Here is a 25,196-nt window from a genome sequence, read left to right as displayed (position 1 = left end):
AGGAGTGTGCAGTGGCTGAGGTGGAGAGAGATGGGTGGGGCGAAGGAGGAAGAGGGTGGGCTTGGAGACGTCGTTTGCTAGTATGGGAGGAGGAGAGTGTGAGGGAGTGTTCATTATTATTACATAACTTTGTTTTACAGGTTAATGTTACTGATTCATGGAGATGGGCACTTGATACCATTCACGGATATTCGGTGCGGGAGGCTTATCACTTTAGCACTTGATACAATGTCTGGCATCGGCACATACCGACAAATGTATCTATGTTTGCGTGGCGCCTTCTTCGCAATCGCCTTCCGACTCAAGACAATTTGCTATGGAGGAATACAGGTTCTACGTGTGTGGCCGGTTGTGAGACTTTAGAAACAGCCCGCCACTTATTTTTATCATGCGGTACATCATCTACGTTGTGGTCTTATATGTTCACTTGGTTAAGCTTGCATACGGTAATCCCTTATGACTTACGTGACCATCATTTTCAGTTTTGTTACATAGCGGGACTACCGCGTAGTACTCATTCTTATTTGCAAGGTATATAGTATGCTTGTGTCTGGGTGATATGGAAAGACAGAAACGAGCATATATTCCAAAATGAAGCATCACATCCGTATGTTCTGTTTGAGAAAATCAAGTTAAATTCTTTTGTGTGGATGAAAGCAAGGAACATCCCTTTTAATTATTGTTATTATGATTGTTCGACACATCCTCTCCTTTATACGAGTGTTCTTCACCATTAATTTATTTTGATAGTTTTTTGGGGAGCCTTTCAGTGTGTGGCTCTTTGTTTATGTAAATATTGACCGGTGATTCACTTTTGCACGTCTTGTGCAGGTGCTTCACCAGTGTTATTAATATATATCATTTTAACTTGTGAAAAAAATAAAATTACAATGACATTAAAATTAAAATTACAATAACATTAATATTACAATGACATTAATCAAGCAATTGTAAATTAAATAACCGCGGGTGTAAAATATATTCACATCGTCGATGCATTTGAATTAAATCAGAAAGTTCAAAAATCAAAACCAATGGTACAAAACAAAAAAAAAAACAGGGGATTCAAAGTGGACATATAATAGGATTTTAGGTGCTAATGTAAAAAATTGAGGCGTGGCTCCACCACCGACTCCGGCTGCCATGCAGCTATGAAGGGTGAGTTTGATGCATACCCAATACAGAGAAAAATTAAACGATGGCGTGTTCTATACAATATTTGTTAAAGAGGAAGGATTTCAAAGAGAAATATGAAGCATATTTACGGCCAATTCACAAAGTTTAGATAGAAATATACGTTGCGGTTTAATACAGGTGCAACAATACACTTGGCTTAAACAATAATGAACGATATAGTTGGCTTAAAATCCAAAAAATAAAGGCTTAAAATCCCAAAAATAAATAATCATCGTGAGCATATCTAGAGACATGCATTGTTATATGCAGGTGATCCGGGTTCGAATCGCGGACTCTTCACTTATTTATCTTGGCGAATTTTAGCCACTGGATTACCTGACAAAAAAATATCCTAAAAAAAAATATAGTTGGCTTAAACAATAATCAGGGTAATTAATTGATATTCAGCCTTATGTTGGTTTAAAAAATGTTAGTCTTTCCTTCTTCAACCATTATGTTTAAGCGGATTACATTAAATTTAACTTAAAAATTAAAAAATTTTGAGACGCTTTTGAAAGTACATTTGTATAAGTCAAGCCATGATATTAATTAGATTTGATTGGTAACTCCTAAACGAATAAGGTTGGCCTATGTAAACAAAAACAAAAAAGAATAAGGCTGACCTAAAAAAAATTTATTTTTAGATCACAAGGTACGAATTTAAGTCAGATTTATGAAACTCCATTAAGTCGGATTTGATTGGTGACTCTCCATTTTTAGGTCCTCTAAATACAATTATGAAAGAAAATGAATAAGGTTTAGAGGGACCAAAATTTGACGGAAATTTGTATCCGTCTTTAACTTTTTTTTTAAAGATTGTCGTAAATGAATATATTTTTTTATTGATAATGCTACCATATAAGTTCAAATTTGACATTAATTAGTTTTGACTCATTAATCCTAAGTAAATAAAATTGACGAAACATGTATTCGGTAGTTGAATGCAATTGAGTTGAGTTTATGTTGTATAAGTCATAATTTCGTAAACTTAATCTTCAAAGACTGCTTTTATCAGCTAACTAGCTTGAACTAGTCTTTTAGGATGGTTTTGGGTATTTAATTAGATTTAACTTATAATTTTTTTTTTGTACACATTTAACTTATAATTATTACCATAATACATGAATGAATCCGACCATAACTCTAATTTGTTTAGTGGATTTAACGATATAAATACCACATACTCAATACTTATGTTCATTGATACCTTGTCATGATTTTCCTTTACCCCCATATCATGTTTCTTCTCCTGCATTAGTTTGTTCTTCGTTTTTTTTTATTACTTGGTTTTACATTTTCAAAAAGGAAATAGAGTTTAATCAAGTTATTGAGTTCAAATGATTATTATCTTGGTATCGGCCGACGTTCAAGTACACATATGTTCCAAAGGGCTCCTCACGAAAGGAGTCCACATGGCCTTGACATGGGAACAAAGAGAACCAAAAGAGAATAGTTAAAAAGGTCAAAGGCACAAAAGTCCACGAGACCAAATATGAACACCCAGTAAGATTCACGACACCAATCTACTAGGAACCAAACACTTGCAGTTGTCTCTCAAAGGACCATGATTGTCCTTCTAGAACAATTGTCCACGTAAAGGTACAAGGACCAAGTCCTTAAACCTCCACTATAAATATTTTGCTTATATGCCCGAGTTCAGTTAGATTCACTTTTCACATGTACACTTATCGTCCCACGCCACCTTGAGTGTTGGAGCACATGGAGGTACACCACCCTCATTCATCAGGAGAAGAAGCTTGCAAACGACAAAGAAGAAGACCGCAATTGACGGAAGTAGGTACTAAAAGGTCATTCAACGACATCAACTCAATGATCTCAAGTCCAACAAAATCAATTATTGAGCTTAAACAGAAAACAATTTGTTAAGTAGAACCTAATTCTAAGTGTCGAATAAAACAATTATTGATAAGACTTTAATTTCTTCAAAGAAACTTCAAATTATTATTATAGTCTTTCTGGAAAATCAATATCATAAACTTCAATTATTGCATTTTAATTTTTTATATAGTTTGGTAATTAAAATGGAGAGTTTCATACCATTTCAATTTTTCACAAGCTTAATGAACGTAACGTAAGCCGTTCACACGAAAAGAGCTTGCACTCGTGCGAAACTTTGCGCTGTGTTTGGTTTTTATTTTTTATTTATTACGCCAAAAATAACAAAAACCCGTTTTTGGTTTCATTTTCTTCTTCTTCTTCTTCACACACCGTGAGCAGCTGAACCTGAAACCAGATTTTGAGACTCGTCTCTTTCATCTCTGATCCGGTAATTCTTTCTCACTCCCTTTTTCTCTCAATCAGATTTTGAGACTCTCCCCTCTTTCTCATTTACCATTTCACCCACTTTTCAATTTTTCTGCAAATTTGTTTTGATTCGCCGATTTCAGCTGACTCAGCTCTAATTTCTTCTATTTTGCTAATATTCACCAAGGTTTTAGGTCATTTTTTCATGTTTCACAGTGTTAATCAACGATTTCTTATTTTAGGACTTTCGTTTAAAGCCAGGGTTTTTCTTTCTGGGTTTTTTTTTTTACTATGAAAGAACAAATTGGGTTCATCTATTTATCTAATTTTAGATTTTGGGGTAGTTTTATTCATTACTTGGTTTTTTGATAACTTTAAGGCAGGGTACTAGGTAGAACATTGAACGTTGTTAGCACTTTATTATGGTTATATATGTCTCAGATGCTGGGAAAAACAATTTCTTGCATGTTTTGTTATGTATTCTTAATTAATGTTTTCCTTTTTTTTTTTTTGGTTTGGGAGTGTAGCATAAAATTTATTGGTTTATCTTAGTGTCAGTATTGGAACTATGTTGTGCATTTTTGTTGAGTTTGGTCATACAATCATTATAAGTTGGTTCTCATTATTAGTTCAAAGATTACAAGTTGAGACTTATTCCGTTTTTATGTTGGGCCTAACTCATCCTTACAAAACCGTCTTTGTAAGATTGAGTTTGGCTCAACCCAAATTCTAAGATGGTATCAGAGCCTATCCAAGATCCGTTGGACCACCTGCTTTTAGGTTTCCGCTATCGAACCACTTGGGTCACACTCCAAATGTTCAGTTCTGGGTTTGAGGGTGTGTGTTAAGATTCTCACATTGGATGAGATATGGTCTGATCATGGGTTGTTACTTGTTAAGCCCAACCCAAATTATAAGAAGACTATCCTGAATTTTTCGGTTGATTTGGAGTTTGTATCACAATACTTTGCTTGTGCAGGACAAATGAGATGGCATCTCCACAGAATGTCGAGTTGGAGGCTGCCAAGTTTCTGCATAAACTTATTCAAGATTCTAAAGATGAGCCAGTCAAGTTGGCTACTAAACTCTATGTGGTGTGTGCTGTTTCTTCTTCCATGAATTTCTTCAATTATTCTCTTACCCCTTATAAAATTAGGCTTACTTGCAATTGATTTGATGAGTGTTTCAGATACTACAACATATGAAATCCAGCGGAAAGGAACATTCAATGCCATATCAAGTGATATCAAGGTAAAACATTTGAAACTCAGTACTCAAACTTGTTCGTATATAGGAATTCAATTATTTAGCCCTATGGCTCTTTTTGTAGTGAGCTAAGATAGTAGAATTGAAAATCTTATGCATATTGTCCTTATAAGGACACACAGTTACTTCTGAAATTATCATTTCCCAACAGTTAAAATATCAACTATCGGGGTGATGGAAAATGGAATAATAATGGGAAAGGTTTGTTGAATTGCATTGTGTGCAAGCTGGTCAATGGCGATGGATGTTTGTTAGGCTTGGGAGCCTCTTCCTAAACAAAGTACGATTGTGAATTTGTTTAGTTCAGTTTGAATAATATGCTTGAAGCTGACAGCTTCTTCCATGAGAACACCTTTATTTGATTGATTGGCTTAGCAAATGGATCATTAACTTAATTGTCAAATCATCTTCTGGACTTATTTTTTTTTTAGTGCGTTGGTGATTGTAGTGAAGCATATACATATCATTCTTAGCATTAGACCATATTTTGTTTTTCTTAATTAATGCTGTTTGGTGCATATCACTGTTTCCTCTTACTTAATGCTGCTTGTAATAGGGCAATGGAGACTGTCATCAACCAACATGGCCTTGATATTGAAGCACTGAAGTCGTCACGTCTTCCTTTGACTGGTGTTCCGCAGATAGGTAATTATGCTTGTTTTAATACTGTTTGAAGAGTATTTGTGATAATTTTTCAGTTGATTTAATTTCCATTTGTGGTTTATGCAGGATCTTCTTCACAAGCAGTGGGTGGTGCAAAAGATTCCAGACCAAGTTTGGCTGAAAGCGAGGCTCCCAAAATGGAACCCTTTACTTCTGGTCGACCACCAATTGCCCCAACTGGCGGAGCTCCTGATTATTATCAAGGATCTGTAGCTCAGAGGAGTAATCAATCTTTTGATCAAGAAAGTCCATCTAGTTTGGATTCTAGGTCTGCTAACTCACTGTCACAAGATAAACGTGATACTGTCATTTGGGACAAACAGGCGAATCAAAAGGATGGTAAGAAAGGTAACACAAAAAGAAAGAGGGGTGATTCCACATCACCTGTGGAAATGCATGTTGACAGTTCTTCTCTAGTAGAACCTCGCAACACTGGTGTTAATACAAGGAAGGGGAAAATGACCAAGACTGAACCATCAGATGGTATTCCAGCTAAAAGTGGTGAAATGACAAACTTTAGCGTGGTTCCAAATAACAGTCAAATGGAGAATATTTCAACTTTTTCTGGAAACATGAAAACAATGCTTAGGGCAAACCCAGAAGGTCATCATTTATTGGCAAAGCAAACTGATTCGACAAATATTGGCAATCCAACGGGGCGGGCTCCAAATTCAAAGTATCCAGAAGACTTGGAAGTTTCCTCTGCTCATATTGCTCCTGGGAAGCAGCAAGGTGGTTCTTAACTTTTACACATGTAATTAGAGGTGCATGAATCAAAATAAAGATAGATAACCTTTTAAAAAATATTTATACTAGTAAGGGAAAATTTCAAGTATTATTCATGATGCAACTTGATCAATCGACTATGCACTTTTGTTTGAGAACTGATGACTATCTAGAATATTTATACCTAAATGCCAAGTCCTACTATTTGATTGGTGAAATTTGAGAGAAAACATTGTAGAAGAGTTTATGAATTAAATATAGTCAATAGAATTGAATAATTTATCCGAGTGGAGATTATTTTACCCCGGGTTCTTATACCAATCATGGCTGTTCCTTAATCATTTGATTGTCATATGCCTCAGTTCTGTTCTGAAGTTATTTTTTAATGCTGTGAGATACTTCTCTTTTTACATATGGATATTTCTACTAATGTTAAATAATGGGGAGAATGATAGAATCAATTTTACTAGAAAAAACTATAATTTTGAATTTTGTACCCACGAATATTCATAGAAAGAATGCTTTGAATTTCAGGTGCATATGCTAGGGTTCATGGAGGGATGGTGGTTCCTGCTAATGTGTCTGCAATGAACGAACCAGTTTTCTCAAGTTCCATGCAATATGGTGTTCCTCTTAATCGTGATGGGGGGAGTTCAAATACTTTAGCTGATGGGCATCAAATATCTCAGGTACTTGTTACTCATTACTATATGCTTCTGGATTTGTCTTGTAGCTCTACTTTTTCATCTTGATATACTCATGTAATTTAGTTGAAACTTATTTACTTCTGTTGCTCTCTTTTATTATGTAGCTTGTATATGATTGGTTGATCAGATAATTTTATTGGCAGATTGGCAGGCAAAATAGTGGCTCAGAAATGACTATGCTTAGACAAGGTGTTCCCCCTAGAGATACAGGAAAATCCCCAGTTCCTGCTGCATCATCTACTATGCCTTTCAAAGAAAACCAGTTAAAACAACTTCGAGCTCAGTGCCTTGTTTTTCTAGCTTTTAGGTAGATATTGTTCTGCTATCTTTTTTATTTGAAAAAATGGACAGAATTTTATGTTGAGCTTTATATGAAACATTATTGTTCTATGTGCAGAAATGGTTTACCGCCAAAGAAACTACATCTTGAAGTTGCATTTGGAACCTTTTTTGCTAGAGAAGGTGACTGATATTTATATTTTACTTAACATTATCAAAGATCTTCACCGGCTAACTGGTATATGCAATGTGATGTTAATACAGATGGTTCTAATAAAGATTCAAATGACCCCAAAGGAAAATCACAGTCTTTTAGTGAGCCTGGTAACATGCCAGGTGTCATAATGCCATTTGGAAGTTCGAGCAATCTAAGACCGACTGATAAAAATCCTTCAGGGTCCTCTGCTGGAAAATTTTTAGAGGCTGAATCTTTTATGAAGGGAACTGATGGCACAAGATTGTTAGAAGACAAAGGTAACCTTCATTCTGACATCCAGACACCTTCAGAAGACAGCAAACATCTTGCCGCAAAAAGAGATGTTGAGAGACGAATCCAAGAAAGAGTCGCTGCACAATCTTCTTCAGCTACTCCATATCAGCAGAAAGATTCTTCAAGTTCAAGGGGTATTGTAGTTGGTAACAGTAATTTGGATGATAGTGACAATGGTATCTTGACGGCTGGAAGAGCTAACCAACCTTCTGTTGTAGGCCCTAATAACTGGACTGGATTTGCTGGTCCTAGCGAGGCTTCAAAGGGACCTCCACAGGTCTCTACTTCTCAACATGAGTTACCTATAGAAAGAAGAGAGAATATTCCTACTCACTTTCAGAGTGTTGTCAACAGTCGTGGTTCCTGGAATCCCAATTCTGTTAATCACTTGACTTCTTATTCTTTGAAAGAGCACTGGAAACCTGTTCCAGGGATTGATAGCAATCACCACGGAGGAGTAACCACGATGAATGGAAATGTATTGGGCAAAAATGTTTCTGCAGGTGAAAGCCATTGTCAATTATGTCATGTTTTTTTGTTGTTGAAGAGGATCAATTATGTCATATCATTACAATCAGTTTGTTGACGCTTAACTTTTCTGTGTCACTTCAAGTGTTAATGATACATGGATTCCTGAATGTTAAGAGCAATTACTGGCTGATTTATCAAAACAGTTCCAGTTGATTATGTATCTAAAAATGACATATTTTTTGCTACAGAGCAAGGAGGAAATGATAAGTTAGCATCAGCTGATTTGCCATCTAAAAAATTTACAATGTCAGAGAGATGGATTATGGATCAGCAGAAAAAGAGGCTTCTAGTTCAGCAAAATTGGATGCAAAAACAGCAGAAAGCAAAGGAAAGAATGACAACATGTTTTCACAAGTTAAAGGTTTGCCTTTTTATTGTAACTTAATAGCAGTTTTCACCCCCAACTTTCACAAAGTTGCGATTTTGGCCCCCTAAGAAAAAAAACTACAAAACCGCCCCTTAAGTTTTGCAACTGTTGTAGTTTTGGCCCCCCAAGGCTAAAAAAAATAACATGTGGCACCTCGCTTAGGGTGCCACGTCAGCGTAGACCAAGTCAAAATTGGCCTTGGGGGCCAAAACTGCCACAAGGGGGGCCTTAGGGGGCGGTTTTGTAGTTTTTTTTCTTAGGGGGCCAAAATCGCAACTTGGGAAAGTTAGGGGGTTAAAACTGCTATTAAGCCCTTAATATATTCTCCGTGCACATTCAATATATGGTTGGCAATAATTGGATGTTGCATAAACATTGTTGGTCTGTTGTTCATTCCTTGTGATCTAGGAAAATGTGAGCTCATGCGAAGATATTTCTGCTAAGACAAAAAGTGTCATAGAGTTGAAAAAACTTCAACTATTAGATCTTCAACGTCGACTTCGGAGGTAATGTGTATTTTTATATGAATGAATTTGTTATTTTGTTCAACTCACAGTTTGACATTATATTTTTCCTTTGTGGGCAGTGATTTTCTGAACGATTTCTTCAAACCAGTTACATCTGAGTTGGAACATTTGAAATCATTTAAGAAAAACAGGCATGGTAGGAGAGTCAAACAACTTGAAAGGTATGAGCTGAAAATGAAGGAAGAGCGGCAGAAACGGATTCGTGAGAGGCAGAAGGAGTTTTTCACTGAGATAGAAGTTCACAAGTATGTTCCTTATTTACCTTTTTCTACATGCTTTTTCCATCTCTTTAATTTTTCTAATGCATTGTGTTAGGGTTCTATGAAAGAACAAAATAGAGGAAAGGGGATTGTTCATCCCTGCAGATTTATTGATAGAAAAAAAAGAAAGTTACATAGGAAGATACTCCCCTGACACTTCTGAAATTCTCCAGTCAACTAATCAAAGCCAACAATCTTATATGGACATCCTATATAGGAGTATCTATGTATGGACATCCTGTACAAAAGGAAAGGGAGGAAAGATCTAAAGCAACTAACTCCTAAATCCTGGGATAACTAACCATTCCTAAATATCCCCATTAACTGACTCCCAACAGAAAACACAAAACAACTAACACACAAATATAAGGATAACTAACAGAAATTAACTCATAATTATCCTAACCTTTTCCTATAATACACTTTTAGAAGTTGAGTTTCTGTTCTATTACTATTATCAATAACATCATCTAACAAATTGTATTTGGATAACCATTATTCACTATTATCTGCACTCTTTGCCTCAAATACTTGCATTATTACTTGAAATTTAGGGAAAAACTTGATGATGTATTCAAAATCAAGAGAGAACGGTGGAAGGGTGTCAATAGATATGTGAAGGAATTCCATAAAAGAAAGGAACGTATTCATCGTGAAAAAATTGATAGAATCCAGCGGGAGAAGATTAATTTGCTAAAAATAAACGACGTGGAAGGTTATCTTCGTATGGTGCAGGTAGGTTTATTTTCTTATTATATTAATAGATACATGACATGCATTGAAGTTTGCATTCTTAACATTGAATTATGTCTTCATTGCCACATAAGGATGCAAAATCAGATCGTGTGAAGCAACTCCTTAAAGCGACTGAAAAGTACCTTCAAAAGCTTGGGTCTAAGCTACAGGAAGCAAAGGCTGCTGCAGAACGTTCAGGGCAGGACGTTGATGAGGGAGGAAGTACCAATTTTCTTGAGAATAGTGAAACTACTTTGGTAGACGAGGATGAAAGTGATCAGGCTAAGGCAAGTTTGCCACACACATCCCAATATTAAGTTGAAGTCTTATTTCTTAAATATGTCGGTGATTTTTTCAAATTCTGTTTCACAGCATTACATGGAAAGTAACGAGAAGTATTATAAGATGGCCCACAGGTATCAGTTCTGCTCTTATGTTTTTTGGTACTGATAGGTAGCTATATTGAACTTTTATTATTAATGAAAGGATGAAAAGCACCGGAGATTGAGGAGTTTTGGTGGTTTTTTTTAGTTTCAAAGATTTAAAGTGTTGAGTTGGTCATGGTCTATTGGTTCCATCAATCCATAAATATATTATTGAAATTCATACTCATACTATGTTGAATATTTTTTATGACCTGATTCATGCTAAGCAATTTTTTTCCTTCCTGCAGTGTAAAGGAGAGCATTGCAGAGCAGCCATCTATTCTGCATGGCGGAAAATTAAGAGAGTATGTGAAAACTGTTTTTATTTTCATATGATTTACTCAACATCTATTTGTATCTTCCATTGAAGATCTAAGTTTTTATTCTCTTACTCCTTGTGATTTTAATTTTGTCTGTAGATATCAAATGAATGGTCTGAGGTGGTTGGTTTCGCTATACAACAATCATTTGAATGGAATCCTTGCGGATGAAATGGGTCTGGGTAAAACAGTTCAGGTAATCAATTATGTTAACTGATTAGATTTTATATATACTTAAGTGGGTTCCTATTTGTTTTTTTTTTGTCCTCTTTCCAATACTAGCATTTTTGTTAGCATGTCATTTACTATAGACCCCGTCCATTTTTCGGAGTTCTATGATTGTGTTACAGTGCATGTGTACATGCTAAAAATCGGTGCATATTTTGTACTAGAAAGATCAGAAGAACATTTGTGATTTGTATAGATAAAATCTTACTGTCCTTTTTATTTTGTAGGTGATTTCTCTAATTTGCTACCTGATGGAAACCAAAAATGATAGAGGACCATTCCTTGTTGTTGTACCCTCTTCAGTTCTACCCGGTTGGGAGTCAGAGATAAACTTTTGGGCTCCTAGTATTCATAAAATTGTCTATGCTGGACCGCCAGAGGAGAGACGCCGGTTATTCAAGTAATTGGACTTTAAGATATTGACCCCCTTCATCTGTTTGATACTTTGTCTTGTGTATGTTCCTTATTGATTCTTTCATATTCTAGGGAAAGGATTGTTCACCACAAATTCAATGTTCTTTTGACAACGTATGAATATCTGATGAACAAGCATGATAGACCAAAGCTGAGCAAAGTACATTGGCACTATATAATAATTGATGAAGGCCACCGAATAAAGAATGCTTCTTGCAAGTTGAATGCTGACTTGAAACACTACCAGAGCTCTCACAGATTGCTGCTAACTGGAACACCATTGCAGGTTTTTCTTTTTTGTTCTTTTGTTTTCTTTTCTTGTGGCTCTTATTGCAGTTTACTTAGCATTTCTGCTCGTACCATTTCATTTTTTTTAATAAAATCTTCTTAAAACATATGCTTGTGCTTTTTCTTGGGAATGACACAGTTTCTGCTCAGCCTTCCTTTCAGGCTCTTATAATGCCCTTTGTTTCACTTTTGTCCTTTTTTTGGTAACATTTACAGTCTGTAACTGCTGGTTTCTTTATGTGCAGAACAACCTTGAAGAACTATGGGCACTACTTAACTTCTTGTTGCCTAACATATTCAATTCATCGGAGGACTTTTCTCAATGGTTTAATAAGCCATTTGAGAGTGCTGGAGATAACTCACCCGATGAAGTAAGTTATGGACCAATCCCATCTGTATAAAACTTACACAAAGTTTTTGTTCTAAGTTAAGCTTCCTTGATTTTGTATGTTTATTTTGTTGTTTTCTGTTTGTAACTAGGCTTTACTGTCTGAGGAGGAGAATCTCTTGATCATAAATCGTCTGCACCAAGTTTTAAGACCATTTGTACTTCGGAGGCTTAAACACAAGGTCATTAATACTCAACTTTAAACTTATTTCTTACGTCTCCTTAAATTTTTGTATACTCGGTGTCTATGAGCACAGTTTGTTATTTTCTTATGTATATATACTTGTATGTCTTATGAGTTATGATTCTTGTTTTGATTCTTATAATCAGTTGTTCACTCTTAGTAGTACTTGATATTATTATCCTTATCCCAGTGTATGTTTTTCCATTTATACATTCATTCTTTTAATTTTGGCTGAGGCTTTAATTTCTGTGTTTTGTATTCGTGAGCATTCCCAAAAAATTTACTAGTAAAAGAATTTTTAGCATTCAGCAGCCTGTGTTGCCTCTAACTTTTACAAATGCAACATAAACGTTACTTCAATTTCTGGTGTAATATAGAATTTGATGCATGGTATCTTTAAGTTTGAATGGTTTTATATATGTAGGAAATATATTTTCCATGATTAAGCTATCTGATGCAGTTGTTTTCATTATATGTTATCTGAACGTGACTGCCATCTTGACTCTCCATCACTTACAATGACTTGGAAATATGATATTGAAATCGGCAATGTAGCTTGTCTGCCAGTCTGCCTTACTGATATTATTAGCTTCTGAAATCATCATCTTACCTTGTTGTTCTTGTGTTTCCAATGTTTTCTTATATTATAGGTTGAAAATCAGCTGCCTTCGAAGATTGAGAGACTTATAAGATGTGAGGCTTCTTCATATCAAAAACTTTTGATGAAGAGAGTGGAAGATAATCTTGGTGCTATTGGCACTTCAAAGGTATTCTTTATAGTACCTTTTGCTTTTTGTTGAATGATGTAACTTGACCGTTTGATAGTGGACTGAGGATTTATTTACTTCTTTTCTTTTTAATTGGGTTTTTCTATCATGTGCAAATTTGCACCTGTTAAGAAGTTCAAAATAGTAAATTTGTATTGTAACTTGTGCATTTTATATTAAATATGTAACTTTTCAATAAATGATTGTTGTTTTTCAATTAAAGGTTGCTACTTTTAGTTTCCTTAACATGTGCAATATTGCACATTTTAGACAAGCCCTAATTAAAATATCTTTCCACACATGAACTACTTTTGTGGTCTAATTTATATTCCCAATTGTCAGGCTCGGTCAGTACACAACTCTGTCATGGAGCTTCGAAATATATGCAATCATCCATATCTCAGCCAGCTTCACTCAGAGGAGGTATGTCCATATCCTACATACGCTTCTTCTCTGATCCTAATGTACTTATTGATGATTGAATTATGACTTCAACTGCATTTCACTTAGAGAATGGAGTTTTTGAGATTTAAATTACATCTTGGGTTTATTTTTAATGTGAACTTAAGAGTTTGAAAAACATTCTGGTATGGTATTTTCAAGATCATTTTATAAATTGGTAAAACCTGACAAAAAGAAATATCCTAAAAAATAAAGCAATGTATGGCGAGGTATAAAATGGTTTGTGTTTTATTTTGACCTTGCACTAATATATGACCCAACCGGAAAAGCTCTTGTTGTGACATCATGTCACAACAGGGAATGAGGATATCTATGTTGAGTAGTAATCGTTGCAATGTTCATTGATCTTAGTGATTTGTGCGAGTATAGGCCGTTAGTTTGGTGATTTGTGTGAGTATATCCTATATACGCTTCTTCTCTGACCCTAATGTACTTATTGATGATTGAATTATGACTTCAACTGCATTTCACTTAGAGAATGGAGTTTTTGAGATTTAAATTACATCTTGGGTTTTATTTTTAATGTGAATTTAAGAGTTTGAAAAAATTCGGTTATGGTATTTTCAAGATCATTTTATAAATTGGTAAAACCTGACAAAAAGAAATATCCTAAAAAATAAAGCAATGTATGGCGAGGTATAAAATGGTTTGTGTTTTATTTTGACCTTGCACTAATATATGACCCAACCGGAAAAGCTCTTGTTGTGACATCATGTCACAACAGGGAATGAGGATATCTATGTTGAGTAGTAATCGTTTTAATGTTCATTGATCTTAGTGATTTGTGTGAGTATAGGCCATTAGTTTGGTGAATAGCTAAAACCACTTCAGATTCCATGTTTATTTCTCTTCCTTTTTTTTTGGTTTGTAAATCCGGTATCAAAGCAAGATTTGCATTTATTGACTACTGCAGCAAGAGGTTAAGTTTTGTGCGATTCTATATTTGTTACTATTTTTGAAGGAGGGGGGAGACAGGGCATGCTACAATGCATGTACAATATGACTTTTTTTCCATTTGCAGGTAGATCACTATATACCTAAGCATTATCTGCCACCAATTATTAGACTTTGTGGGAAGCTTGAGATGTTGGACCGTGTTTTACCTAAATTGAAGGCAACGGATCACCGGGTATGAAATCCTATGTTTGTCGCTGGATTACTGCATCTAATTTCTTTCACATTGGTATTGACATTTGTTGTTATAGCTGTGATGAAAGGTATTTTGTAAACTTACTCTGGATGCTGAATGTGTATGACAGTTTATGTTCCCTCTGTGAAGTCTATGAAACTAAACTGGTTCTTATGTTCTGGTCAAGCTTTTGAAAATTTAATTCTTAATGTTTGATATCATACTGCTAATACTTTTTCAGGTTCTTTTCTTTTCGACGATGACTAGGCTTCTGGATGTTATGGAAGAATACTTAACTTCAAAACAGTATCGGTACCTCCGATTGGATGGGCATACATCAGGAGGTGATCGTGGTGCTCTAATTGACCTATTTAACAAACCTGATTCCCCATATTTTATTTTCTTACTCAGGTAATTTTAATTTCTATTAGAGTACTAGGTGTGGTTGTGAAATAGTCAATTGAAACATTAGATTGTGGAAGGAGGTTTATTTTTTGGGGTTTTGTTTCCAAGAAATTTAATATTATTTTTAGTCAACGGAAACATTTGAACCTTAATCTATATGTTGTAACCGGAACTACACAATGGAAAGTATAACTTTCATCGACTAACTTAAAGCTTTGTACTGTTTTGGATTAATCGATCTTCATCTTATTTTTTGCACATGAACTGACATAAAAATATTTTTCTGATTTTTATATATTTAAATGATTTCTAACTGAAGGATTTTGATTTAAAATGTATCGGACTAGTTGGAGATTTATGAGATCTATCAGAAATAAAGAATATAAGAAAACTTCAAGAACCATGTATGCACTATATTTCTAATCAGATTTCTGGAAATTATTGAGAACCTGAAGCCTTATATTTTTATTCTTCAAAAATATACTAATTGCACTTTTCTCCCCTATCTTTTGCCAATTGTGCGATTTTGCACCCCCTCTTTTTTTTTGGAGCGATTTTGCACCCCATCTTTTGCCAATTGTGTTTTGTTCAAAATCATCATTAAAAGAGGGGAAAGGGGCAAAAGATTGGGTGCAAAATTGCTCAAAAAAAGAAGAGGGGTGCAAAATCGCACAATTGGCAAAAAGATAGGGGGCAAAAGTGCAATTGAACACAAGAAGGTTCATCTAATCAGAAAGGAAGCAAAAAGATAGGGTGCAAAATCGCTTAAAAAATAGGCACAATTAGCAAAAGATATGGGAGAAAAGTGCAATTAAGCCAAATAAAATATACCATTAACGCAGGGAATGCTAGCTGATAAAGATATGGATCATTAAAATGTTGTTTACAAATAAAATATACAATTATTGTCACTTCTAGTTATTTATTGTTTAAACATTTCAGTACAGTTAGTTTGAAATGATCGGATTTAAGTCATTTAAGTTTCATACTGTGATTGAAACCTAATGCATAATTGGATTACCTTGGCAATATCTCTAAGTTCTAGTAATTTTTGTCCTGATTTTTTGTTTCATGATTTTAAGATATAATCTAAGCACATAACAAACAGGCCTATTTCATCTTGTTTTTGGGTTACCTTCAATTTATATTATCTTTCATATGGCTGACATTCATCTATCGTTACAAGCATTCGAGCCGGTGGTGTTGGAGTGAATCTTCAAGCTGCTGATACAGTGATTTTATTTGACACTGATTGGAATCCCCAGGCAATGAAATTTCTTTTATATGATTTTCTATATATTTTGTTTGGTTTTATTGCTTATTCTTAGTATTGTTATAATTATAATGTCGTTGTTGGTATGATTTCAGGTTGATCTGCAAGCTCAGGCAAGGGCTCATAGAATTGGTCAAAAGAAAGATGTTCTTGTTCTTCGCTTTGAAACAGTTAGTACTATTTGTTCTTTTTTATTTTTTTTTGTAACAGAAGTACTATTCTTTCTGAGTTCTGAGTTACTGTTTTGTTATTGTTGGGATGGTTTATAGTTTAAATTTTGAAGTAAGTCTTAGATTTTGGGCTAGGAGTCTAACACAGCCGCACAAAATCAGCATGTAAGGGGAGGAATGCCCAAGCCTTATAACCACTGCTTGGGCAATATCTCCAGTCAATGTGGGACTCTCAACAGTATGTGTACTTTGGATATCTGGTTTCAAGTATTACAATTACAAGCTATTGGTTTTCAAACAGTTTACCATATTTGAGATGTTTATGCTTCTTACTCCATACATAGTGAGAAATGAGAATTAATTAAAAAATATTCAATTCTTATCTCTTGTTGAGTAGAACCTAAATACCTGATGTGTGGCGATCATTGTTTCAAATGTGCTTGATTGACATGTAGAAATTCAAAACTTCAAGTCACATGAATTTAATAAGTAATTAAATACTCGAATTGGGTGGGACTTGTCTTTTGCCGGTGGATTTGTTTTGATGTCATTGTTGACATGTAGTGCATGTAAATTGTTCTATACATACTTCTTTGCTGTTAAATGCTTTATAAAATTTCATTAATTCATTCATTCTGTGGTCTTGATATTGATATTTTATCCCTTTATTTTGGAGGATTGAGATGAATGAGACATGTGGTGTTGCTTGTAAAATGCGTTTGTTTTCCAGTGTGTTTAGCTTGTCAGTTTTGGTGACTATTTATAGTAGCATTTTCAGGTATTAATGCTATGGGATTATGTAGCAAGCCAATAGTTATGAGGGTATTATATGTCGGGAAGAAGAGAGGGAACAACTAACTGGATGAATGTAATGTAACTGAAAGAGTTAGTTGTTAGTAGAAGTTAGTAATTAGTTGGCCTGTAACCGTATTAGGAGCAGGTAATGGAGAGATGGGTTTTTGGAATCAGGAAGTGAAGGGAGGAGAGGTCAGGGACTCCCGATTCTCAAATTCACTGGGAACCGTTGTATTCTTCCCAATGTCATATCATTACTGTAAATGTAGTGCCATATTATCACGCATGCTAAAGTTTTTTCTGCTTACAATGTCACAAGGTACAAACTGTTGAAGAACAAGTCAGAGCTTCAGCTGAGCACAAACTTGGTGTTGCTAATCAGAGCATTACTGCTGGATTTTTTGACAACAATACAAGGTTGACTATGCTGTGATGTACTTCACCTTTAATTTATCACTGATTTCAAATCAGCTCTAAATTTTCATTTTGTCTATATCTGTTGCAGTGCCGAAGATCGAAGAGAATACTTGGAATCTCTTCTGCGTGAGTGTAAGAAAGAAGAGGCTGCACCTGTTTTGGAGGATGATGCTCTAAATGATGTCTTAGCCCGCAGGTGCATAACTTTTTTTTGGCTTTTACCTTCTGCTTTTATCTGTGGCTTAATATTAGTTATTTTCTAATGTGGGATTTCCTTTCTCTACTTCCATTGATATTTGAATTTATGTCAATTTTTGACAATTAAAAATTGGTAGATATATTAGGAATTGATAGTATTAGGAGTTAATTATAAAGAAGGATTCCTGATGTATTTATATATACATGATATCTTTTTAACTGCATTCTTTATTGGTTGACGATCTTCTAGTGTCACAACTGTTGGTCTGTTATTTCTGCTATTTTATTTATAGCTTCAACGTTGTGTTAGTCTATGTTGTCGCAAAAATATTACTCCCTCCGTCTCAAAATATCCGTCTCTAGCATTTTTCTCGTCTCAAAATAATTGTCACTTTAGAATACCAATGCAACAATTATTATTTTTTTCCCACTATTATACCCTTATTTATTGAATTTTATCCAACTTAACTACTCCGCTAACTACAATTAATAAGGTTATTTTAGTAAATGATACTAATTTTATCATTGAAATCTCCACAATTAATCATTTTCTTAAAAATCATGCACAAACCTTAAACGACTATTATTTTGTGATAAAGGGAGTATAATTTATAGCTACTTCATAATTCAGTACCCAACCCACCCGAATTTTGTGTCAAAAAGAGAAGAAAGCACAGGGAAATGCAACTGAAATCTTGTTTTTGTTGGCAGTGAAGCAGAGTTAGATGTGTTTGAGGCTGTTGACAGAAACAGGAAGGAAAGTGAGCTGGTATGCTATTTAATATTTGGTTGGGCTTTTCAACCACGTAAATATATCTTTTTACTTGCTGTTTCTGAAGAGAATCTTACTGGAGCTCCCCAAAAATTATGTTCCAGGCTACATGGAAGAATTTGGTCCTAGGGCATTCAGCTGATGGCTCGGATGTTATTCCTCCCCTTCCTTCTCGACTTGTCACTGATGAAGACCTGAAACAGTTCAATGAAGCAATGAAGATATATGATGATGTGCCTAAGGGTGAAATAGATTCTAATGGAGTAAAACGGAAGAGAGGAGCTCTTGGTGGCCCTGACACTCAACATTATGGCAGAGGAAAACGTGCAAGAGAGGTTGTCTTTTTATTTTGTTCTTAAGATTGTATCCGTGTCCACTTTTTGCTCTTCACATGGTATACTGTGTTATCAATTATCATCATACAAATATGTCATATGAGATTTCCTACGAGTAATAGTCTTGTATAATTGTGATATGTCTTACTTCACCTCCCGGTAACTTTATTGGAAAAAGGAAAAAGTAATTGAAAATGTACTCATGTAGTGTGTTAGGTATACTATCTAATTTCTTATCACCATTTTACATACTTTTTATAGGTACGTTCCTATGAAGAGCAATGGACAGAGGAGGAGTTTGAGAAGATGTGTCAGACTGAAACACCAGATTCTCCCAAAGTAAAAGGGTCTGAGGTGAGCCATCCAACCAATACTACCGGCTCTGTTGTATCTGCCACTGTCAAAAAACCTGCTGCTGTGCCTCCTGTGGCTCCAATGTTGCCACCTGTTGCTCCAATATTGCCGTCTGTTGTCCCAATATTGCCATCTGTCGAGAGTTTGCCGGTGCAGCATGTTAAAGAGATAACACCACCGGCAAAACGTGGCCGTGGAAGACCAAAAAGAATTGCTTCAGATAAGTCACCAGCTGCCGTAATCCCTCCAGTAACTTCTAGAATTGCTGAAGTGCAGTTACAGAAGGGAAACGAGCCTGGACATTTAACATCATCTGCTCCTGATACCGTTGGTCATTCTGCAGAAGTTACAGGTGTGGGTGGACCTATGCAGCAGTCTACTACAGGAGTGACTGCTAACATACCTCCTGCCACTCCTATGCCTACTAATCCACTTAATTCTCAGTCAGCTGCAACTCCTATGCCTACTAATACAGGACCTGTGCAGCAGTCTAATACAGAAGTGGCTGCTAATGTACTGTCTGCCACTCCTATGCTTTCTCAGTCAGCCGCTGCTTCTGTACCTATTCATGCAAAAGGACGAGGACGGAAAACTCAGAGTGGCCGGGAATGGCCTAGGCGTCGAGGGAAGAAGCAGGTTGTGATGTCGCCTCCTGTACCTGCTAGTTCTGTTGGTCCTGATGTCAAGATCAATGAGCAATTGGAAGATAAAATAGTGAGTCCTTCAGGTCAAGTTATTCCGCAGAGTGAAACTGTTCCTAGCGCTACTGCTGTACACCATCCAACTGCTGTTTCAGTTTCTGCTTCAAACTGTGGAAACGATAATTTGGGTGTTGATGTTGTTTTGAATTCTCAGCTACCCCTCCTTCCCTTGCCCTCTGTTACTACTCTGTCTCCAACTGTCCCCAGTGATCCATCTGTACAGATGCAAAGTAAAGGGCAAATTGGAAAGTCACAAGTTGGAGCTGGAACTCCTCGGCGCAGGGGAAAGAAACAGGCAACAATGTCACCTCCTGTTCCAGTGGTCTTAGGTCTTCAGAGCATGGATCCAACTTCTAATTTACCAACCTCATCGGACGCTGTATCAGGCGATAAAAGAACTGAATTAAGCAACTTGCTGGAGAACAATGTTCAAGAATCAAAATGTATCATCCAGGATCAAGCGTCACAGAATAATCAGGCTTTAAAAACATTGGACGAATCAGATGATTTAGCCAAGCAGGCAGTGATCTCGCCTTCGTGTGAAGATAGTACAGTCAATTCTCAAGGTATACTGTGCATTTCTGTTTCAAATTTTTAACATCACATTTATTTTTGAAAATGTCTTGGAGGTAAACTATGGATTTTTTTTTTTGCAGGGCAAGATTTAGAGAAGGTTAAGAATGCTGATGTTCATGATTCTTCTGTGAAGATCAACTCATCTGAAACCACCCCTTCTAAAATTGCAGTTTGCGATAATTCAGAGAATGAAAGTTTATCTGTCACAACATTGGCTACTACTGAGGTTACAAAAGATCAACATTCAGATGATAAAATTCATCAAACAGCTGTAGCTTCAAAAATCTCTCCTTCGGTTGTCGACCCTCAAACTAATTCCTTGGCTGGTAGTGCAACTACAGAAAGCATTAGCCAATCTGTAGATCCTGTGACTGCAAAGATTGTTCCCAGTACATTAACCACTGTTTATCCTTCACCACCAGGCTCTGAATCTAATCCAAGCTCATATGAATCTGTGTCAGCCAAAAGGCAAGGTCGTAAAACTCAAAACAGACTGGAGCCACCACGACGCCGGGGAAAAAAATCAGCTCCGGCTTTACCCGTTGCTTCTGATGCTCTTATTGGCCAAGATCCTAAATTAAGTCATCATGCCCAGATTTCACCAGTGAATTCACTGGTGGGTATAGACACTTCAAATGTTACTCAAGCTAAGGCTTTGGAGGTCCTTTTGCCCAGTGGAGTAGCTAATGATTCCAAAAGAAAACAGAGAACCACCAATCCTGCCCAAAATAAGCAACAGAAAGTTGCATCGCCAAGGATTGACAGTGCACCTGTATCCTCAGATAAGGTTGCTCCTTTTGGCCGAATACAAAATGTCAATGATGTTGCAAGGGTAATGAAGGAAGTTTTCTCCGGAACTTGCTTGCCAAAGCCTAAATCTCATGATCCTATTGGGAGCGAAGATAGAAACACGCCTTTTGTACATGTGACAACTAAAGCTGCCGCGGATGCCTCTGGTAGCCAGAGTGTGGAGGATAAAGCATGTTCTGATATAGAAACTGCTGGGGTAGTGTGTCAAACTGGTAATGTTGCAGTGAATGTTGATGAAAAACAATCAGAAGGGGAAGGGGCATCTGATATGCAGAATTTGGAAGGAAAGCCAAGTTTAGATGCGCCAACTACTGGAGCACCGAGCCTGGCACCTGCCATGCCAGTGAAGGGGAACAAGCAAGAATCCGACATTGCATCTGATAAAAACATGATTCTTGAGAACATGGATCTGCCTAATGTCAGTAAGCCTGAAACTATCTGTTCTGGTGAAGTTAAAGCAAAGGCTGAACAGACACAATATTATATTGAAAACTCGACTACTAAGAGTGAAATGGAGGCTCTTGATATAACTCCTCTTAATGATGAGCAAAAGATTGATGGTTCTTCTGAGAGGCTTCGTACTAGTGGTTGCTGTACTGATATAAGTATAGAGACAGCCCCCCATGAGATAGGTTTATCTGCGGCTTCTCCTGTTGCTGAGCCTCCTTTAGTGGGTGATCATAATCTTGGAAGCCAATCTGACTCTTTAGAGAAGTGTTCAAGATCTTCTCCTGTTGCTATTGATGGCACAGGATGCTCAACAAATCCTCTGGGACCGGAAATTTATAGCAATAATCCCGAGTCTAGTCAGGCTGATATCTGTGTTCAGAGTCATTTATCTGCAAACGAAGCTCCAGATATTATAGAGAACACTTCTAATGAAAAGTTGGAGCCTTCTGAACCATCGTCATCTTTTGCTTGTGCTGATAACACTAGTTTATTTGGTCAGGCTGAAATTTTGAGTGATCAACCAAAAGTGACACCACCTAGTCCTGCAGTCGATCCTCAATCAAGGACAATAGTAATTTCTACTATTTCTGAAAGTGCTGAAATTAATTCTAGAAGTGAAACTGAGTCATCTTTAAAAGCATCTGCTGAACTCTCTCTTGGAGAGGGCATTGTTGGGGATAAAATTTCTGCATCAGGCACCGAGCCTCCGAGTTTGAGCTTGGATCCTGCATCACCTTCTGAACCATCTTCAAAATCACCAGAACCCTCCATGAAGCGGGGTTCAGAGTCAGCTTCTGAAAAGGAAGGTTCTGTAAGCCCCAAAGCTGTTCAAGCTCAGAAGCACCTAGATGCATTAGAACCGTCTGATCTGCGCGAGACTCCGCTGGTTGAGAGCATTTCAGAGTCCCTCGTCCAGGAAAGAAGGGATATAGATGATTCCGTAAGTGAAGTTGTTGTGACCGATACAGTGGGTGTTTCTGGTCTTGGGGGAGAAACTATGTCTGAAACTGCGGTTCTACCCCCATCAACCTTGGTAAAAGAACAAAATAACGGCTCAGTCCCTCTGGAGAAGTCAATGGACAAGGCTGTGGCTAACTGCTCTGGAGTCCAGGAGGAAGCAAAAGTTGATAAAGTGGAAACTGATGATCCAATTGATTCATCCACAAGAGGCATATATACTAGTTCATCATCAGATGAATTGAAAGATTCTAAAATCGAGCAGGGCGATGACTGTATAGTTGAAGTTGGAGATGAATTGAAAGATTCTAAAATCGAGCAGGGCGATAACTGTATAGTTGAAGTTGGAGATGATACATTGAAGAGCTCATCTCCTTTGGTAAAGACAGAAGTGGGGACCAGTTCATCAGGTAATGATTGTTCAGAAAGCCATTCAATGCCTCTGGGGGTATCATTGTGCTCTGATGACTCATTTGGTAAACCGGGTGTTCCTCAAGTTGATGAATTAATAACTGTCCCAGACACTGTTCGTCTTTCATTGTCCCAATTAAAGGATGAAGAAAATGTCGGGGTATCTGAAAGTAAATCAGTTGAACTGTCTGAATCCCAGAATGACACGGAGGGATCCAATGCAGATCAGAGAAATTGTTCTGATAGGTTGCAATCTGGCCATCTAGTGACTGTCAGCCATACTAGTGAGGATGCATTGTCAATGAAAGGCACAAAATTAGAAGTTGAAATTAGCGATAAAATAAATGCTACTCCCATTTCTGAACTTGAGGGTGATCCAGAAAGGCTTACATCTAAAAACATTGACGCTCTTCCTTTTTGCTCGCTGGTGAAGGAAGATAATGATGTGTTAATTCAGGACGAACAAAAGGATCCTTTGATTCTGGAGGGAAGTTGTACAGATGGCACCAAGGTATGTCACGTTGCACTTTTTAGCACTTCTGACTCTGTAATTCCCTCTCTGACTTTATCCCGACTTCATAGGTGCAGGATTCCATTGTCAGTCCTTTACCACAGGAGAAATCAGAATGCTCTGAAGCTGAGATGGTTCATCAAATAAAGGCATCAGACTGTGACATGGTTGATCCAGGATTGACATCCAAAAGCAAGGAATTAACTTCTTTGTCAGTGATGGAGGAAGATAAAGTTGATGCATCACCCGAAAGGGATGTCCTCTGCAACCCACTTGCTGCTACAGAAAATGAAGAGAATCAAATGGATGATAATGAGGTATTTCATGGCTATTGGCACATATTAGCACCTTGTATTATCCATTCAATTTCACAAATTCATTTCTTTTGGGACCAATTAAATAAAATCTATTAACATTATAGGAATCAAAGCCTTTAGAAGTTGAGACTGGTCATCAAATCGAGGCATCTACAGATATTTCTGAAAGCAGTGCTGCTGAGATTGCAAATGTATCTCAAGCTCCTAATTCCTCAGCATCGGTCGAAAAGGAGGAAGGCTTATCTGAGAAAGGTGTAGATGAAAGCACAGCTAAAATGCAGGCTGATGTAGGAGATGGAATGGATATTTCATCTGTATGCTCTTCAGCAGCAGTGAGTGAGCTTGTTGAGTTGTCTGAGAAGGATTCAATTGGAAACTCTGAAACTGATGTAACTAAAGAGAAAGATGATGTCGCACAAGAAGAAAATGCACCAAGAGACTGAGAAATGTAACAGTAATCAAAAGTGTATGAAATTCATGATCAAAGGAACATTGTTCGAAGTTCAGATTGTAAATGGAAGTGCCCCTGAAGAGCAGAGCTTGTATGAGAAAGAAGCCCTGGAATATGAAACTGAGAAATGAAATCAGTCCCTGTATATATTATATTATATATCATATGTAGGTGTTATGTTGTACATATATATGTTGTAATTTAACTTCTATTTATATCCCACTGGTTTAACTGAGTTGATATATCAGGTCCAACGACCAACATTCATCTAAGCAGTCATTTTTGCCGCGACACATTTGTTGAAACAGTATCACAACAATTTTAATGGCATTAATTATTCCAAGGTTAATTTTTTTCAAATCATTGATATCTATGAAGCTTGGATACGTAGTATGAGTGCGAGTACGATACAATACTGATACCTGGATACAAAAATTGCTTATCAAGAATTATGGTGGTTGGGGTTCATCGGCAAATAAAATGGTTAGAAGAAAACAAAAAATATAAGTAGTACAAATTTAGATTAATTATGATAGATTGAAATGGTTGATCATTTATTTATTCTAGAACTAGCTTTTATAAGGAAAAAAGGAAATAAAACATGTAAAAAAAGGACGAGAATTGCTGTTCCCACATGTTGTTTGGCTGTGCCACACGAGTAAAATACGAAAATGTCCTTCGGCAGTTTGCTACCGA

General features: G+C 36.5%; 1 protein-coding gene across 3 annotated transcripts; it reads left to right on the top strand.

The window, feature by feature from the left end:
* Positions 1 to 3,307: 3,307 nt before the first annotated feature.
* Positions 3,308 to 24,860, top strand: LOC11418353 (chromatin structure-remodeling complex protein SYD). 3 transcript variants are annotated; one of them, XM_024782323.2, is made up of 36 exons: positions 3,308 to 3,463; positions 4,421 to 4,535; positions 4,631 to 4,692; positions 5,264 to 5,352; positions 5,437 to 6,102; positions 6,631 to 6,785; positions 6,947 to 7,110; positions 7,201 to 7,265; positions 7,347 to 7,706; positions 7,791 to 8,075; positions 8,292 to 8,464; positions 8,879 to 8,976; positions 9,057 to 9,242; positions 9,812 to 9,992; positions 10,085 to 10,279; positions 10,365 to 10,408; positions 10,666 to 10,722; positions 10,837 to 10,933; positions 11,193 to 11,365; positions 11,452 to 11,665; positions 11,913 to 12,038; positions 12,148 to 12,237; positions 12,890 to 13,006; positions 13,349 to 13,429; positions 14,490 to 14,597; positions 14,839 to 15,008; positions 16,189 to 16,267; positions 16,371 to 16,445; positions 17,560 to 17,657; positions 17,746 to 17,853; positions 18,567 to 18,624; positions 18,732 to 18,962; positions 19,224 to 20,583; positions 20,674 to 23,732; positions 23,804 to 24,049; positions 24,154 to 24,860. In XM_024782323.2, exons 2-36 carry the CDS (start codon positions 4,431 to 4,433, stop codon positions 24,490 to 24,492), a joined length of 9,714 nt encoding a protein of 3,237 aa, XP_024638091.1. In that variant the 5' UTR covers positions 3,308 to 3,463; positions 4,421 to 4,430; the 3' UTR covers positions 24,493 to 24,860. The 3 variants fall into 3 exon arrangements, with proteins under 3 accessions (XP_024638091.1, XP_024638090.1, XP_024638089.1); XM_024782322.2 differs by having other exon boundaries at positions 7,347 to 8,075; positions 23,810 to 24,049; XM_024782321.2 differs by having other exon boundaries at positions 7,347 to 8,075.
* Positions 24,861 to 25,196: the final 336 nt, after the last annotated feature.

This window comes from Medicago truncatula, chromosome 4 (assembly GCF_003473485.1).
Source record: "Medicago truncatula cultivar Jemalong A17 chromosome 4, MtrunA17r5.0-ANR, whole genome shotgun sequence".
In the NCBI taxonomy this organism is placed as follows: Eukaryota; Viridiplantae; Streptophyta; class Magnoliopsida; order Fabales; family Fabaceae; genus Medicago; species Medicago truncatula.
The sequence above is the reverse complement of the archived record's forward strand: the minus strand, read 5'-3'. Positions and strand labels throughout refer to the sequence as shown.